Source organism: Gavia stellata, chromosome 14 (genome assembly GCF_030936135.1).
Source record: "Gavia stellata isolate bGavSte3 chromosome 14, bGavSte3.hap2, whole genome shotgun sequence".
NCBI classification, from domain to species: domain Eukaryota; kingdom Metazoa; phylum Chordata; class Aves; order Gaviiformes; family Gaviidae; genus Gavia; species Gavia stellata.
In genome coordinates, this window is record NC_082607.1 from 9,744,553 (window position 1) to 9,763,470 (window position 18,918).

Sequence of the window (18,918 nt, forward strand, 5' to 3'; positions counted from 1 at the left end):
CATGGGAAATTTTGACTTTGGCATGCAGTGTGTTTTTATCTGTCAGTCATGCTGAAAGATTGCTTTCCCTGCCACGCAGAGAAGTGGCACAAAAAATCTTTGTTCAGATGCTTGTGTTCAGCAGGAATGTGGCTTTACCAGCCCAAAAATGGGAGGCTGCCTGGCATTTTTGTATTGGGAATTGTTCACTGGGATCCATGTGGGCTATTGCATGGATACTGAACTGAGTTTCACCAGTGCAGATGGTCTGATCATGTTGCACAGGTTGCATACCCATGTGTGTACACAAACACATAGGCAAAAAAGAGAGTCGGAAAAAGTTACTGCCAAAGGCTATTGCTACATCTGTGATGGTCAGAGCTTGTCCAGAGGGAAATCATGAGCAGCAGGATGAGGTAAACTCACCAAGTAAGTTCTCACCAAGGAAGTTCTTTGCTACAAGGCTTTAGTCTAGCTCCTGTCCTGCAGTGGGGAGGCACTTGCTACAGAATTCAGTAAGGTCAAAATGTGTTGAGGAGTCTCCCTTTGCCTTTTGTAGGTGCTGCAGGACACACTTGGGGGATTCCTTCAGAACCAGGACATGGTGCAAGACAGAAATGTTGTATCCCCACAAGCTGTTACAATTCCTGCAGGTCCTGAGACTGATACAAAAATTCTGGCCCATTTCAAATGAGACACGCTTGTTTCCTCTGCGTCCCTGCCAGCCCCCTGTGCAGGAGCTGTATTGGCCCAACTTCATCACTGGCAATTTTAGACACCTCTCCTGGGCATTTGTAGATAGACCTTTCAGTGAGTGTGCTCCTGGCTTGGGGCTCTTAACCTCAGCACAACGGCTGGAGAAGTGGTGAAGCCAGATCATTCTGTCCCCTGGGCCCTCCTGTACCTTAATATCTAAAATAAGATAGGTTGGCAACCGGAGTAGCATGTCTTCAGGCCATGCTCCTGTACGAACGCTCCCCCAGCTGCTGGGATGGGAGAGGTGACCCAGAAGGCTGCATAAAGCCAGGAGCAGACCGAGACAGGCTCCTGGCTCCAGTGCCCACAGACCCCACGTGGCAGAGCTGGCCTTCAGGCTCACAGCAGCTGCTGCAGCGTGCTTGTTTCTTTAGAAGACTGGAAATGTTGCATTTATTGGGGCTTCCCCACCCACCTGCCATTCAGGCGTTTCCCAAAGGTGCTGTTCAGGGAGCAGTAGTGGGACTGCCGTAGCTCCTTTCTCTCCCTTGCTCCCAAGGGGCTGTAGCAGGGTAGGAGGAAGGATGATGTTAGAGAGACGGTGGGGTAGTCTGTTGTGCCTTGACATCCCTATGGCCTGTTGGTGTTTGTATGCTCCCTCTGACTGCAACGCTGGGCTCAGGAATTGTCCTGTAAAGAGCCAGGACATCGTGGCGAGGTCTCAAAGCCTTCAGCTGTGCTGCTTTTGGCACTGCCGTTATGGGATAATGGGCTTTTTGGGGTGGTGACAGCCTTTGGCCAAGAAGCAAGGAGTCAAAAGACCATTATGTGCCTGGCATAGTTGCTTTGCTATAATTAGTAATTTTTTTTCTGAGGCGGATTTTGGAAGCGTCTGAAAAAGAATGTTTAGCAATCAGGCACACTAAGGAGCATGAATTTAAGCAGCAAGCTCTTCAGTCACTGTAAATCTGTAAAACACCTCTGATGTATGTGGAGCTACTCCAGTCTCTGCAAGCTGCAGATCTGTCCCATGCCTGGAGGAATATTCATGTAGCCATCATTAAACAGACGAGATGTAGATACAGTCAGATTTAGCATAGATACCAATGAGGGCTTACCTAGAAATGGAAACTCTTAGATCTTTACCTAAAAGACCTCATCCTACAACAGATCTTAAGCAAAAGATTTTGGTGTCTGTGTCTGAGAATGTTGTCCCGTGTTTGACTGCTGTCTTTTGGTACTAGTCAGAAGAAATCTGGAAAGATTAAGTCCAAATGCTGGCACTGGATGCTTGCTAGCATTAGCAGAGGATGTGTGCATGTCTGAGGGCAGTTTTGCAAATGCAATTTCTTCTTCTAATTTTCTTTTTTTAATATTAAAACCACCCAAAAGCCACCATGTGAATAGAGATGGGATGGAGTAATGTTTTGCCTGGAAGTATATCGTGCTTAACATTTCTGAGATGAGCAGTCTCCTATAGCAAATTAAATTTAAAGTGAAACCTGTTTCTAGATGGTGACAAAGTGTTGCAAGCGTTCACTTATATTCTGTTGTGTGTTGATCTTCATAATGCTTTAAAATCTCTTTACTTGTGTCCTTTCTTCTGAGTACTGTGTTTGTAGCCTTAACCCTTCATTAGCTAAACCTTCTCTGTTACCTACCTTCACTGTCACCTATTAAAAAAAAAAAAAAAGGAGTGATAACCCTATTTTTCAGCCATTGCTTTGCTACATGATAGAGACTAACAACTAGGCAGAAGTGACCTGATTCTGCATGACTTCCACGTGCGTAAATCTCATTGACGTCAACGGGAGCGTTATGTGCAACAGGACTGCAGGGCATAATTAAAAAGGACCCTTTTCTATCACAATGTGGAGAAAAAATGTTGTTTCTACTTGGGTACAATGAAAAGCTGTAAATCACGAGAAACATTCCTGTCTCCTAAGAACCTGACATACTACTTTGCTGTTGAGACATGCTTGCTGAATGATGAGTAACTCACTGAGAAAAGTTCCTGAGTTGGGTTAATGCTTTTTACCCAGTCTGATCATGAAACAGGTTTGACGGGCTGGAAGAAGCTCAGTGGTGTGATAGAACAAAAAGAAAGGATTTGCCTGATAGCAAGGCCCACCCAAATCTTGTTCGAACACCAGATTTGTCAATGGCTTTTTCCACTGTTAATAACGAGCGAACAGTATTTACCTGTTGGAGGCCACCTTCTAGAAATTGGGAGCAAGTCCAAATCTGCTGGTGGTGAGCTGTGCCGCTGGTGCGAGCGGTGGAGAATCAGATCTGTTCTTGACCATATTGCTCAGCCTCTCTACTAACAAGTGGAAATTGATTTTACTATGAATGTAATGTTACGCGTGTAATTGGCAACAACTACCGCTTTACCACCTGGACACATGAGCCAGCTGCATACACGTGCATGCTTCCACACGTGTGCACATACGTGCGCACAGTGTTGAAACAGGCAGAGGCAAGCATCCCTTGTTTTTCCATGGCATTTGTTGCTTATGCTAATCTTCTTGTTTTTAAATAGTCCTCTACTATATTTCTCTTAGCTGGTATTTTTTTTTAAATGCTTGTTGCCTGCAACTGCTCTTCATAGTAAGTATCCTATCCAGGTGATCACCTCTCCCCTTCCTCCTCCTCATGCTTTTTTTTTTTCCCTGTGTGCCCAAGTCAGTCCTGCTGAAAAGCTCCCTTAGCATCCCTGCTCCTTCTCGACTCTGCCCCTTCTCCTGGTGCATTTACTAACTGCTTACCTAGTGAAGTTGGGGTTTCACTTACTCCTTCTACTGTGATTTAGCTGCTCTTCTCTTTCCTGTCTCACTAAGTTGACAACACTTGCAGGAGATATACAGCCAAGACCCCCTGTTATTTATTGCATGCTTGATCTACATCTGGGCCCCTTTTTTTACTCCACTTGTCTTTAATGACTCCCTTATCCACAGGCCCTGCCGCCTGGTGCACTTCAACCTTTACCAAAGAGGCCAGCACTTGAAAAAAACAATGGTGCCACCACAGTCTTTAACCCAAGCGTTTTCCACTACCAACAGGCTCTAGCCAACATGCAGTTGCAACAGCCTACATTCATCCCTACAGGTAAGTGTCTCCTTGCCTTCCCCAGCATCGTAGTTGTCTTTTTATGACCTAGGCGTTGAGCTAATGAGCAGATTTGTAAAAGTCCTTAGCAAAAGGGTATCAGTGTGTAGTTTCGTGTTAAAAATGGATGAAAAGTTAACATTTGTTGTTTGACTTTTTTTTCCTTCACCTACTACAATTCAGAGCTTTTCACTTGTAAAGATCCCTTCTTAGCCTTTTTTGTTTGGTTTTGGGTTTGTTTTTTCTAAGCGGTCAAACTAAGAAAAATGTCTGCATGTTTCTTGAATTCATACTTTCTGTTTCTCCTCCTTATGGTTCAACTGGTTAATCCCAAATTAATTCTTTGACTCTTGTGTAGCACTCTTACAGACTCATGTTAAAATGTCTTGTGGACCTCTGTGTAGAGCTGCCTGCTCACTTGAAGCTGCAGGTATCTTTCTGAGCTTCTGTCTCAGTGACCTACATATTCCAACAGCCATGTTTTTTATAGAGGGAACAGTTCGTCTTTAGTAAATACAAATTACATAATCCTCTTTAAAGGCATATATTTCCCTCTTGCTTGTCTTTTGACCAGTACAATGGCCTAAGCTTTTTAAAAGCAATTTAACTCCCAGCTTTTATTATACCTCTGAGGTCTCAGAGTAAAATTGAAAGATGCAGTTCAGTAATTCATACAGGACTCGAAATATTGACGTGGCAGATGTGACTGCTGACTAGCCAATTAACCTCTATTCACTGCAGCCAAATGAAAAACAAAACCTTCTTAGAGTAGTATTGTAAGTGGCTGAATTAGGAATGTTCCAGAGTTGATAGCTCGTTTTTTAGTATCATTATTATCATTGCAGAGCATCGTAAGAACATGAAAGCCCAATGTTCTTAATGTTTAATGCTGTATTCACTTGCCAGACGATATTTATAAAAATATACAAAGTGTTTCTCTGGGCGGGCCCCTCGAGGTGAACAAGCAGTGGACCTGGACCTTAGCCTTGCTCTTCCTTGCGGTCAGGGGAAAAGCTTCAGAGACAGTCCTATACAGAGACCAAACTGTCTCAGGTGTGAGTGTGGGTCCAGAGAGCGTGGACCTAAACCCTGTGTTTGTGTGGCGTTTCTATTACGAAGGCGCTTGGAGACACTCAGAACTCAGCAGCTGCCAAGACGTTCTTCCAGGGAAGTGGAGTCTTGTACGGAGAGATGGAGGGAGGGACTCAAGCAGTAGCCTCCCGCCTTGTGCCCTGCAAAGTGCTCTTGGAGGGGGTGGGCTGAGCTGACCTTACCGCAACTCTGTTAGGTGCCAAGTGAAATACTTCTTCAGGAAACACTGACACCTTTGAGAATGCCAAGTCCCCCAGCTGGCTACACACTCCTCTTCCTCGAGGTCACAGTTGCCAAAGTTGACATAAGGACACGCATTTCTGATGCAAGCACCATAAATTAGCTTTTACCCAGCACTCTCACTGTGCTGTTGTGCCCTGTCTCATGGCAATGAAATTACGTGCAGGGCTGATGCGCAACAGGTCTATTTGCTGGCACCTGCTCTTGTCTGAGGACATTAATGCTGGGCAGAGCAGCAAATTTCCAGTCAGAGGACAGACCTCTGATGAATTCACGTTACGCATCCCCATTTTCCCTTATGCATCAGATTGCAGATCTGGTCTCAGCCTTTGCAGCGCTCTGGAAAGCAAAGCAGAGAAGTGGCATGTAGCAGCTCACACCGTGGGGACGGGAAGCGAGCTGTTGCTTTTCTTAGTTTCTCCTGTTCAGTTATTGAGAGATCAGCATCATGGGTTGCCGTGGGGGGGAAAGTCAGGGTGTCTATTGAAAATGGCACTATCACTACAATTGTTTCAAGTCCAGAAGAAACCTGCCTCTTTCAGCTTAAACTAGAGACTTTGAATCCCAGTCCCTGCTTGCAGGAGTAAATTGCTTTTGGAAAGTCGGTTTTAACATGAGTGTGACATTCCTCTAAGGGCAATTTGTTTTCTGCTGACATGATCAGAAAGAAATCAACTTATCCGATACAAAAAACACCCCAAACAACCCTGATTTCTAGTATAGATCATATAATTTAATACCAGGGTGGGAGCAGAAATACATTCTCTACTACCCAAGAATTCAAGAATTAATTTGGTTTGCTATGATCTCTTAAAACTGAGTTTAAACTATTTATGTACCAATATGCAGAATCTGTTTGCATGTGCTTAAATACTGAATGCTGCAAAGAGAATACCTGCTTTTTAGTTAAAGTGATTTCTAACACTGAAGCTTCACTAATGAAATATCCCTTTTGTTCATCTTTCCACGCTTCAATGCATGGTGTGCAGGGTCAGTTCTGTGCATGACACCCACTGCAAGCGTTGGTAGGTTTTTCTACACAAACTTCTCAACTTTTCCTAATCTGAAAGAGACAGCAAGTTAGTGTGCATCAGTGAGAACCTGGGTGGCTGAGTGGTGTGATTGTCTATCCGCTGTCTTCTTTGAGGCTTAAATGGTTCTATCCCTTTTAATTTCTGTGCAGTGCAGTGTTTTGTGTGACTAATAAGAGAATCCAAGGTGATGTGTTCCCACCCCTATTTAGTTCCACTGCAGAAACAAAAATGTGTCACTTAAATGTCTTTACAACCCATTTAAGTCATCCAACAAAAGGAAATAGCAATGGGAGGATCCTGTTGGTTTATTATTTTTTTTTTGTATCAGGCATCAGGTGGATTAGAGTTTGGATTTTTGGTTGTCCTTCTGAGGACATTTTAGGAGACTGGTTTAATAAAGGTGTTAAGGGGGAACACATCTGGGGTCAGCCCCTCTGCCAGAATAGGGTGCTGCTGGTACAGCGAGAGAAGCAAGGCTTAGACTGTGGACTGGCTGAAGATTCATCTCTTTAGTGAAGTGTCAGCTGCGCAGGTAACAAGGGACCGTAGGGAGGTACTGCTGCTGGTGCACATGGGATGCAGTGAGGCGGCAGGGCTGAGTACATGCTTGTTGCTGCTGTGGGGATCCAGTATGTTCAGGCTCAGCATCTGGGCCTTACTGGGAACCTGTGCAGTCTTTGAGGGACCTTCCCCTCTGTCTACAGCTGCTGGGCACAGCAGGATGGGTGAAAGCTGAGCTTTCATCCTCCAACCAAGGTTATACAAGACTGCTAGCATTCAGGTCTGTGCCTGCTTCAGCCAGAGGGAGAGAGGCAGGAGCAGTAGCCCTGGGGAGGGTGCAAGGCTTTTGGAGAGCAGGTCTGAAAGCATTGGCAGGAACGGCTAAGCACTCTTGCTCTCGAGCCTCCCCATCCCTATAGCGCAGGGAGGACATACCGCTTGCATGACAGGGAGCTGAGCCCTTCAAACACACCTCTGCCTGTAGGAAACCCCAACCCACATGCTCCAATGTCCCGTGGCTGGAGCGCGCCCAGCCTGCAAGCACGCACGCTCCCCGCCGGGGCTGGCTGTGTCTGCTGGGGTGGAGGGGAAGGCAAGTCTGGTTCCCCGCCACACGTTTGCGGGGAAGGCCAGGCCTTCCTGCGGGCTCCCCAGCCCCGCAAACTTCTCCGGGTTTGGGGGATGTGCACCCTGGAGCATCCCCTCCAGCACTGTGCTCTGCAGCTTCAGGAGGCTGCCAAGCTCCCTGCTGCCGTGTTGTCCTTTCGGATGCTCTTTCTGCAAATTGCAGCTGTTCGGATGCATTAATGTATTTTTCCCCTCTTGGTCCCCTCCCCTCTCCATCCCCCCCCACCCCGCAAGAGGGGAGTTTTGCCAAATCCTCTAGAATTAGGATGGAAAGGAAGCACGCTGAATTTGTACGGAGAGAGCTTGGGCTGCCAGCCACTCATTTGCCGTGCCTCCAGCTCTGTTCCGTGCCGAAACATCACCCCTGCTAGAGAGAGGCAAGAAAACCCGGTGAAAGGGCTGCAGCAGCCACTGCAAAGTGCATCATGTACCTCTGGTTGCTGGCGGGGATGGGGAGGGGAGGGAAGGGGACAAGCTTTCCCAGGTGGGCGGGAGGGTGCGCTTGCCAAATGTCCCCACCCAAAGGAACGTGCACTGGCTGTGTCTAACTCCCCACGGGTGCGAGCTGATGTGGGCTTTTGCTAGCACACCCGCCCTCACCCCCCTTTGGAAATTTGGCCCTCAGAGTCTAATACATCATTGTTCTGCTTATAAATGTACTAAGTGTTGAGAATGTTTTGGTTTTTTCCTTAATTATAATTGTAATTGGCTTTTCCCCTTCTCTCTTGTTTATTTTTTTCCCAACGCTGTCTTGCTTTGCACTGTGATTGCATGCTGCGCCCCGATGTGTCCTTCATGACGATGTCACATGGCTTGTTGCTGTGATTCCTGCCACGCCCCCAAATCCACCACATGTTGCCATGGTTACATTAAAAAAAAAACCAAAAAAAAAAAATACGCTCCACCCTCCCGTATGTCGCTTCCATGGTTCCCTTCCGAAAGTGCCCATGATGCACGGTGCTACGCCCACCACTGTGTCTGCAGCAACAACTCCTGCCACCAGCGTCCCCTTCGCTGCAACAGCTACCGCCAATCAGGTTTGGCCCTTTCAATGGCTTTCTTTCACGTGTTCAGATCTCGAGGACCGGGCGAGGGCCGGATCCTGCGCGGGGCCGAGCGCCTTCCCGACCCGCTCGGCTCGGCGCAGGCTCGGGCATGCAGAGGCAGCGTGTGTGTGTGTGTGTGTGTGTGTGTCCGGGGATCGGTGAGGGGGCACCGGCCGGTCCTGCTGTGTGCGGGATGGGCGGCAAGCCCGGCCGGAGCGTAGGGATGGGCGATTGGCAGGGGTGTAGGCGCTTCTCCAAAAACAACACCTCCCCCAGGTCCTGAAAAACCAGGCTGTAAAACTTGTGACCACACTGTCGCGCAAGACCTGCATCACTTCTGCTTTCAGTCTCAAGCAGAAATACCACCCTGAGCATCCTTCCCTGTGGTATTTTGGCATGTCCTCTCCTGGCTGGAAAGTGGAAGTGAAAACACAAAGCGGCCTCCCCCCTTCGCAAGATTGGACTCTAAAAACAACAAAAAAACCCCAAAACCAACCAAACCCCAAGAAATCGGGGGCAAGGCTATAAAGTCTGAAGCTTATTGACACCAGTAGCATGTCACCCATCCCTACAGAAATGACTCTGGATGTGCAGTACGTGCCGTTGTAGCACTGCCATAAGTGTACAGGATTTCATGCATGTCTGCCGAGCCATAATTCTCTCCAAAACTTTCCTCTGAAAATACTGAGTTGTGATGGCTGCTTCCGCACCAGTCCTGAACTGTATATGCACAACCTGTCCTAGTGATGCTTCCTGATAATTTGGTGTGCCACAACTTTTCCCAGTTAGACCAGAGACATTTCAAACACTTTTTTTTTGTTTTTCCCCTAATACTAATTTTAGCATTTATATTTGTCATGCTCTCAGGTTTAGAGCTATTGCAAAGAAAACGGGGTGTCACTTCGTTCTGTAGGATACTGTTAGCCATGCTGAATGTCAGTAGTATCTCAGGGGGCATCCTCTAGTCTTTTGCTAGTGCAAGGTCACGAGGCTTTCCGTAGAAGTTTCGCCTGCGTTAAGTCCTAGGCAGTGTTTTACTGCTCACAGTCGGGATTGCTAGTCTTTTTCTGTGCTTTGTTGTTATTTTCAGGTAGAGCAGGTCTTACTCATACTCGTATTGGTCATGAGAAGAAAGCAGAAATTCCTGTGCAGCGTTGCTCTGTGGCTGTGTGAGTCCTGTTTCAGCCAGATAGTTTCAGGGCATTTCTGTCTTACTTGTAGCTTATGGAGTTAAAATCCCTGTAGAGTCACCACGTACTCCAGGAGGCATCAGTAGTGATGCAGTTGCGTTGTACTTAATGTGTGGCAAAATAAAGACATCTTGGGAATGGATCCTGTTTTATAAGACTCTGATGTACTTACTAACCTGATACTGAAGACAGAATGAGCAGCCCGATCTCAAGTCAATGTTTTAATGTGTTGTGTTCTTTGTTTTCTTGCTGTAGATATCCCAGTTATCAGTAGATGAACTGAGTAGCAGCATGTTTGTTTCACAGATGTAGAAGTTCCCAATAGAACAGTAAGTTCCTTTTCGGTATTTCTCTTTACGGTGGATTGCTTTGTACAAGGGCACTGCATCCCCCAAAACGGGGGCTGGCTCGGGCAGAGGGACTGAGCCTGTGGGACCCCAGTGGCTTTACGGTCTGCCAACTCGACAGAAATTCAGCACCTGCAGCACAGATACGGACCAGCCCTATGGCTTATAACAAGCAATGTTTCCTTGCATCTAAAATACCTGTTTTACGGTGTTCGCAGTCCCCCTTCTTGCATCTCCCTGGGTCTGACGGCTGTGTTTACAGGTTACTCTTGCTCTGCGCGGCTCCCAGCTGTCTGCAGATGCCTCAGGGATTTGCGCTATTGATGGCAAAGACCGCTCTGGTAATGAGTCAGCTGAAAAGATGTAACTTCTCTTTTGCTGTTAGTGGCATATTTCTTTTCCTGGGGTAAGCAGGATTGGGTCATCATCAGCTGCTGTGTATCTGCAAGGCTGGCTTGGTCTGAGCAGAGGTCTGCTGTTCAGCTGCAGTGGGGGCCTGGCTCATGGTGGGGTTCTTCAGAAGTCCTTGTATGTGTTTAAGACCAGGATGAATGCCACAAGCAACATATCCTTCACCCCACCTGCAGATCTTGGGCTTCCCTAGGCTGCTGGGTTTCTCTTGAGTGGAACGATGGAGGAGTTTGTCCTTTTTTTTTGACTTGCAGAGTATTATTTCACAGCTGTAGCAGAAGTGTAATTTTTCCATTGCTTTTATTTGAGAATGTTAGCTGATGTTCATGAGAGAAAATCCCTTGAGGGTCTCGGTTCATCACTGTATTTTTTCACCCAAGACAGTACAGAGCAGTTCAGCCAATTCAACAAGAGGTCACTAGATTTTCCCAATGCAGGCCATTTAGTATACACAGATATGCAACCCGTTTCTTCCTTAGGTCACGTATTATAGGCAAGTACTTAAATGCTGGAAATTAATTTGGCAAGCAATTCTCTAATTATATCTTTAGCAATCTACGAAGTTACTCGTATTGGTGGTGGCCCTTATGTCTGTTGACCCAAATTAACTACTGTATGTATAAATGGCCTACTAACTGTGGCCATGGACCCCTGTTAGTCTAGGAGTGAACACCAAGCTATTCCCGTTAGTGAAAATGTTGTGTGTTACACAGCGTACTGCTCTCCCAAGCAGACAGACATGACACCTAACCCATTTCCATAACACATGCAAAACAGTCTGTTCCACCCGATAAGGAGATTATTTGCATGGGAAGAGCCTCATTCTTGAACTCTTTGAGATTGTTTTTAGCATTTATTTGAGGAAACTTCATTTTTCTGAATTCTTTTCACTTTTATGTGTGTGTGCTTAAACTCATGCTGTCAATAGTTAGCGATTTCAGACTAGGTGAGGAACTTCCATGGGATGTATTTCTTTAGTAAGTAGGGAGCATGGCACAGTCTGTTGAACAAAGCATCGGCCGTGCTGTTAAGGACCGTGCAAAACCTTTGCTTGAAAGGAGTAGCGTCAACATACTGAATTTGGTGGGATTTCTTGGGGATCAGGCTACTGGGCATGGAGAGGGTCTGGGTCTGGGTCAGACAAGGAGCCTGTTCTTCACAAGGGCAGTGCGAGCACGTGCGTGAGCCACCACTCTGCCAGAAGCGCTTGTCCTCTTAACACCTCGCAGCTGCGGGACATAAACCACCTTCGGAGGCTGGTAGAAAAGAGCAATGTTCCCCAGCATCCCCAGTGCTCACAGACCCACCAGCGACCATTTTCATGCAGCAGCATGTGTGTTTTGATCCCATTCCTGGGTTGTTACCCCCCATGTCCATGCATAAACGAAAGGTGAGCAAATCGATTGAGGACACGTTGTTTCATGCTACCACGCAAGCGTGTGAAATTGTGCATGTGCTCAAGTGTTTTGCCAGACAAGGACCTTGGCTGGCACTCCGCAGTGCTGAGGGGCAATTCCCAAAACTGCCCTGAGTGGGAGTTGGGTAACTGAAACACTTCCTTGCCCTAGCAGATGTTTTGCTTTTCCTCCGTGGTTGGCGAGGTCCTGGTAGCCAGGCTGGCTAGCCTAGCTCTGCAAGAGACAAGTGTTGGGTCCTTCAGGGAAGGATTTTCACGAGTACATCCCAAGAGAGGCGATTTGCTCCCAGAAGACGGTCTCCTGAAAACGGGGTTTCTGTTTTGTCTCTGGGCCCAATTCGCCTTTGGCTCATGGCTCCTTAGGATCGGATTTTAATGTGACTATCTGTGGCTCTCTCTGAAGGAAACAGGAGCTAACCATGGTCAGAGGTTTCTTTGGCCCTCTCCTTAGACACTCTCTACCTGCCGTCCTGTCCCAAAAATTCGCCCACCTCCCTCTCACTAATTGTCTTGTCAGCATGTGTGAAGCAGACTGGAAATGGAAAGCCCTAAGTGCAGATTAAAGAGGATGCCAAGTGTGTTACTAGCAATTTCACCCTAAGTCAGAAAATTAAGGGAATAAAATGTTTTCTCTCTGCAACATACTAATGGCAACCTCTTGGGCAACGCAGTCAGGATGCAGATGTATCTTTTATTAGAATGACTTTTATTAAAATACAGCTATTACTCTCTCTAACTTCTCACTCTTTCTTTGTTGTTTTTTTTTCTTTCCGCTGCAGCAGACCATGTTGAAATTCTGAACAGTAAAATTATGGAGCACCAGGACTTCTTGGTGGGAAGCTGCGCATGGCCTTTCTGTATATATCCCCTCTTCCCTCTATCGTTCTCTACCACCTCTACAGTAAGCCTGTTGCAGCCTACATGTTAACCAAAAACTGATCAATGGGAATGTCAAATAATAAAAAAAAAAAAAAGCACTATAGAAACAATTAACAAACAGCGCTCTGTTATATGAGATATACAAGTAGAAAATTATAATAGACTTTTATAACACATTACTTTAACACACTTAATCATTTTATGACTACCATCCTGATAAGTGCATCTGCACAGCGGACTGTTGGTTTACTGTATACTATCGATGGATAAATGTTTGTCTTGTTTTTAAAGTGTTATCTTACTGTTTTGTTTACATCATAGTCTATTGATTTGTTTTAAAGTGTACATCGTTATCAAGTATACTCAATACCATTTTTTCATTATTGTTATGTCTTAAGTTTTCATATACTGTAGGTTTTATGGGTTTTTGTTTGTGTTTTACTAAAAATGTTATTGTGGGAAACAGGAATTATGTGCTTGAAAAAGACGACACAGGAATGTTCTGCCCTTTGCTGGATTTTGCTGTTAATGTCAGCTAAAGTTGCTTGTGTTAAATGCTCCTTTTATCATGTAAAATTTGCCTTCAGACAGAGTCTCCAAATTTTTAGTACAAGTGATATGAAAGGACAGCTGTCATTTTAGTCCAGTTCAGGGTATTTCGTTCAATACAATGAACTAATTCTGGAAACTTTTGGGAAAAAGCCCACAAAAGCCCACGCTCAGTAAGGGGACAGGAACGATTTGCTCAGACTGTGGTAAGCATCAAGGGATTTCTGCAGTTCTGTTGTCCGTTGAAGTGCATTCTCAGCTGCAAACGGCGCACAATCTCTCTTGCTGTTCTTGCTGTTCTCATGATGCAGTCAAAAAAAAAAAAAAAAAAGGTGGTGAAGTGAGACAGCTGTAGTTGGGCAAAGACTCACTGCATTGGAGAGGAGCAAATGCCAACCGTCAGCTGGAGTGGGCCCATAGCAATGACTTAGCCCAAGCTGGTAATACCATGCCCGGGGGCTTGTCTCCGCTAAGCATGCTGCAACATTTTGGCCTGAAATCTTACGTTGCTTTTCTTGAAATTTTGTCAGCGTGCACTGATTATTTAATCACCGTTTTCCGTAAGTCAGTGATCTTACCCCGTGATCTGTGGCCCTTTAAAGCAAACACAGCAGTAACAAAGCAGGAAAAAGCTCAGCATAAGCTTTCCACCGTAGATAAACATTCATCTTAATGGAGCTCTCGTAGGTCGGTGGATGTATTTTGTCACCTTCTACTTGATGAAGAGCAATGTTTGCCACACAACAAGGGCTAGTTCTCAATACCTCCTTTTCATATGCACGAATAAAACGATTTCCAGCCCGTGCACCCTGGATGGCCCAGCCTATCGTTACGCTGTGTTGCTGAACAGTCTGGCTGCAGAATGCATTTTGGTTGAGGATACAGCCAAATTCATCCCTGCCGTAGCTCTACAGTATCATTGGCATTATGGAAGAGATGGATTTGCTGCCATAAATCCACAAATTCCATACAAGGAGAAAGAGAATCGTTACTGAAACCTCGCAAGAGGCCAGCTCCCAGGGCCCGGGGGGCCGGCCACCCCGAGCTCGCAGCGGTCCTGTAGGGTGCCAAATTCTGACAACCAGCTTTTCTTTTCTTTTCCGAGTTCCTTGGCCTTGGTTAGAGACTTTTCTTGCCCCCTTTCCTCCAGCGTGAGCCCACATAGTTTGCTAGATGTGTATCTCCACAGAGCGCAAGTGATGGGGGGGCACGTCCCAGAGCAGGCTCTGACCATCTGCCTGTGGAGACTCATTCATAGCAAGAATCTTTGAAAAGCCCAGCTCAAAAAGGCCTTGAGCCAAAAGGAATCTCTCCATTCACTTCAGCAGGCTTTGAACCAAACCCTGAGAGAGGGGAAAAAACATCCCCCGCCAAGACCCTCCTTTATGAACCCCGTATTTTGACAGTCGCTTGTGTCCATAGATGTTCCCCAGCCATCGGCGTCCGCAAGCAGCAGCGTTGCCTGAAATCAGTGACTCATTTATATGGGCGACCGCATACCTGTTCTTTTCACCACTGAGTTTCTGTTTCCCAAAACCATAACATTGTTAGTGGAAAAAGTGGATTTGAGTACTTCCTGTTTGAAATTATTTGTGTATCAAAAATGGGTTTTGCACAACCTGTGCCAGTGCCTCAACAAAGAACAGAGCTGATCTTCTTAAGCCAGAAAGGATGCATTCAAGCTTGTATGGCTTTATGAGTTCAAGGAGGTTGGAATTTTTTCAGTGCTAAATGGATTTTTGTATATCTTGACACTTTGATGTAACCTCCTATTTTATTTATCGACTTAAACATCTGGCATAGATGTGCATAGAATGTAAACCTAGAATACAGCTGTTTTCATGTCACATTTAAAGCACTGAAAAAAAAAGTGTTTAACGATTATTTTTTATTAAAGAGGTCCAATGAGGGATGTTCAGGGTAGTTATATTAGGTGCCACAACAGTTTTTATATTGCTGGCAAATTTAGAGTTAATTTGTAAATGAGTTTAAGGAAAGGAAAGCTTGAAGCACTAAACTTCACCAAATTCAAAACAATCTCGGCAAAAATGCCACTTGAGGTAGCACTATTTAAACTAGTTGTGCAATGACTTGCTCTAATTTTCTTTGTTCAAGAAAGAAAAGAAAAAAAAAAACAGTCGCCAGACTATAAATTTCCTAAATAGACTATTACAAAGTCACCAAGCTAGTTAGTGACTCTAAACAAATGTCATAAAAGCATGAATATCATCCTTTATTTGACAAGAGATGTATGTAAGTTTGTTTAAATCGATATAATTTTAGTGACATTTTTATAAGCTTCCCACTTTTCATGAACCTATATTTTTTATTTATCCAAAGTTATTTCTCTTTGTCCATTTCTCTCAGCCTTATGCAAACAATATGCAAGAAATGCTGAAACTTGGATAAAACGGGTCATGCAGAGGGAAAATGAAAGCTGAGATTGATCATTTTCACGAAAAAGGTTGTTAGTAGTTTCAATAAAAAGTACTACTACTAAACTGTAACATAAGCAGACAATAAAAGAGGGATTTAAAATAAAATGGATTCATAAAACTATTAAGATTATTTTTGTTAAATACAGTGTTTTTAGTAATTTGGAACATGATTTCACAATCAGCCGTGTTTTTTAGTTGGAAATTTCTAGCTGATGATTTTTGACTGTGTATTTTTGCATCGCGATGTTCTAGAAACTGTTACCTCCCTGGCCAGCCCGCGCCAGCCCCCTTCCCGAACACCCCAAAGCGCTTTTCCTCTCTGCCATCCATCCTTGCTGTCTCGCACCTCGCTCGGAGTGTTCCCGAACGGCGGTACCGCCGGGCTGGCCGCCAACCGCAGCCGCACCGGCGCTCCGGGTTCCCGCGGTGGGGTCCTCCCGGCGTGGCAGTGGCGGCGGACATCCCGCCGGAGCTGGGCCACCACCCTCAAGGCAGCGACGGAGATGGGTATGTGTCTCGCGGGTGCAGCTGGCCGGAGGAGGAGACGCGTGTGCCAGGCGAGATGGCTTCTCCTCCGCCTTGCGGGCGGCTGGCTGGCGTGGTAGAGTAGCTCTAGGACACGCGGGTACACAATGATGGAGAAACTGGAGTCCTCGTTTTGTTTATCCCTTGTACATTTCACAGACATGAAAATTGAAAAAGGTGAAATTTATGAGGAAAATCTAATTTCCCATTCCTGTTGAATGGATTTAGTTTGATATTGACCTGATTTTACCATGTGCCTGTTGAAGGCCTTAGAGTATATACTGTATGTTAAAGACTGTAATAACTTTAAAAAAAAAAAATAGTTGATAGCCTAATCCAAATGTAAATAGAGCTACAACACATTGTTACTAGGCTACAACGCATTAATTCATGTCATATATTTTCATTTCTCTACCATTAGTTTTTAAGGTTTTCATTATTGCTTTTTTTTGATATCTGTAGTAACTAATGAATTTAATTTCGAAGGAGAGTTAGAGAAAGTTTAAAATTTTTAATACATGTATTCAGCCCATTTAGTTATATTCTAAACCAACACTGAAGCATGGTAAGGTATAGAATACAGTCCATAACTAGTTTGTATAGTTTACAGTTTAAGAACAAAATTAACTTTGTATGTAACTCCTACAATGATAGATTCATTGTTAACTAATTATATTAAGTTGTTGTTGCTATGGCAACAAAACTACAACATGGCTACCTTTGTATACATTATTTGTGAAATTTTCACATGTAAATTAAAAGTGATGTGTAACAGTATGAGCTTGTTAAAGGTACAGTTCGATACTGTCAGATAAAGATATGATTGAATATTTTTAAAATCCCAAAGTCCCATGTGAACGCTGAATTTGTGTCTTTAAGGTCACTTTTTCAGTCAAGAAGTTTACAACACATGGATTTAGAGTCAGGTTTTATAGCTTGTAGAAATTGTTGTGTGGCAAGGGTTATTCCACAGTATTTTCACTTCGACAACACGACAGCCTGTATTTACAACGTAGTGACCGGTCTTGCTTTCATTTCACATTCATTCACTCGGTGGAAATTCAGAATTAATCCATTTCAGTACTGTAGCTCTGCCTGCAATTTTCTTTTCTCCAGAAATTGAGCACTCACGCGATTACGTTACGATCAGGGCTAAATAATTAAGCATATAACTATTTTAATACTAATTTATATTAGCAAAAACTGTACATAAGAAAAAAAAAATATTGTGGAATGACCCCGTAACAGTGTTGAAGATACAAATATGCTGCAGTTAAACTGATTCAGTTAGTGTACGAATGTGTGAGACACACCTTTTTTGCACTTATGTACATAGTCCACGAAAGAAATCCTTGGAACTTATTTTGAATATAAAAAGTCTGTAATAATACAGGAAAAGTTTGTAAAAGAGATAGGTATTACTAAGGCTTTGAAAAGGAGGAGTTTTTTGCTATAAAACTTATCTGAAAGCATGATGTTGCTTTGCTGTTGTAAAAGCTTTGTAGTTTGCCATAGCTTATTATACAGCAGACTGATAACAGGTCAGCACCAACCTGCAGCACAGAGAAATGGGAAACAGTGCTTAATTAATTAGTAAGGTCACTAGCAAAGATTTGAATTACTTTTTTTCTTTTTTAATCCGCCTGCATTTTCGAACACACCCCAGGTCGTGTTTCTGATAGGTTGTGTTCTCGGTGAACCCTGTTAGGGCTGATAGGTCCGTGGCAGCGTACACCCATTTTTCCTAGCACCTAATCCTCTTTCCAGCTAGAAGTGTTCATCTGTTAGAAGTGACTGTCAGTGCAGTGAGTGATTTACATCCCAGAGGGAATTTGAAATGTTGCAACTTACTGATTTTTATTGTTTTGGGGTTTTTCGCCCTTTTGGGGTACGGTAACAAAATGGAAGGGGCTGATGAGCAGTGGATGGACTGGGGTGGTTTTGGATTGTCTTGGGCTGGTTTCCGCTGTACGACAGCTGTGGCATTCATTTGAGAGACACGTGGCAGTGCTGGCGGGTGCTGCCTGCTCAGGCGGCGCTGCCGGACGGGTGTCGGGGCAGGGAGGTGGAGGCTGACTGCGGCAGCGTGGCCAGCTTGGGGCTTCTGCCTGGGGTTAACAAGCCCCGTTGAGTTGCCACCGAGGGAGAGCACAGCCGTGGTCCCCCAGCCTGCTGAGCAGCCTCTCGGTTCCCTTTCCACTGTGTTGGTGGTACTGCCAGGGCTCTGCAGTACCAGGGGGATTTTGGAGAAGCTGAAGGGCCTGTGTTGACCCATTTACTTTTGATTGGAACAAGTTTGGTTTGTTTTTTTTTTTTTGCAAAACCCAAGCCCCAGATTTGCTTCAGAAAGGTCGCTGGTTTTGCCACGAGGCGGGTCCCAACTCAAGCAATGAGTCGAGCACCCCAGAACAGAACTGGTGGGCGCTGGCACCCAATGTCGCCGTCTCCCTTTCCTGCCCGTTCCAGGCTTGGGGGCTGTGCTGTCACTGCCAAGCGCAAGACCTGCTCTTCGGCCACTGCTGCTGGCATCTTGGAGGTTTCTGACTCCTCGCGATGCCAGCGAGCGCCCGGCCGGCCCGCATTGCACCTCGGGGTGTGTTTAAGTGGGTGGTTTGCTGAGTCGGAGGCTGTAGCATCATGTGGTCCCAGAGTCTTCAAAACTGGGGGAGAACATCAGGTGTTGCCTCTTTTCATGGGTATTACAATAACCTAGATGTTAATACGAAATAGTCGTCGGATTCTAGCCCCCGTGCTGTTAAGGCTTCCCTTTGCCGTAATCAATTTTTATAATCAAGCTCTTTCTCATTTATAGGATTATGGGAGAAAAATATTTTGCACT

The 18,918-nt window shown here is 45.1% G+C and overlaps 1 protein-coding gene across 3 annotated transcripts in view; it reads left to right on the top strand.

Moving 5' to 3' along the window:
• Positions 1-12,805, top strand: part of MBNL3 (muscleblind like splicing regulator 3) — a 56,356-nt gene extending 43,551 nt beyond the window's left edge. Inside the window, exons 6-10 of one of the 3 annotated variants that reach the window (XM_059824448.1) lie at positions 3,633-3,783; positions 6,105-6,140; positions 8,220-8,314; positions 9,769-9,842; positions 12,468-12,805. In XM_059824448.1, coding sequence (XP_059680431.1) covers positions 3,633-3,783; positions 6,105-6,140; positions 8,220-8,314; positions 9,769-9,825 — 339 coding nt within the window. In that variant the 3' untranslated portion in view covers positions 9,826-9,842; positions 12,468-12,805. Of the gene's footprint in view, positions 1-3,632; positions 3,784-6,104; positions 6,141-8,219; positions 8,315-9,768; positions 9,843-12,467 lie in introns of those variants that run through there. The other 2 variants (XM_059824449.1, XM_059824450.1) reach the window with 2 other exon arrangements.
• Positions 12,806-18,918: the final 6,113 nt, after the last annotated feature.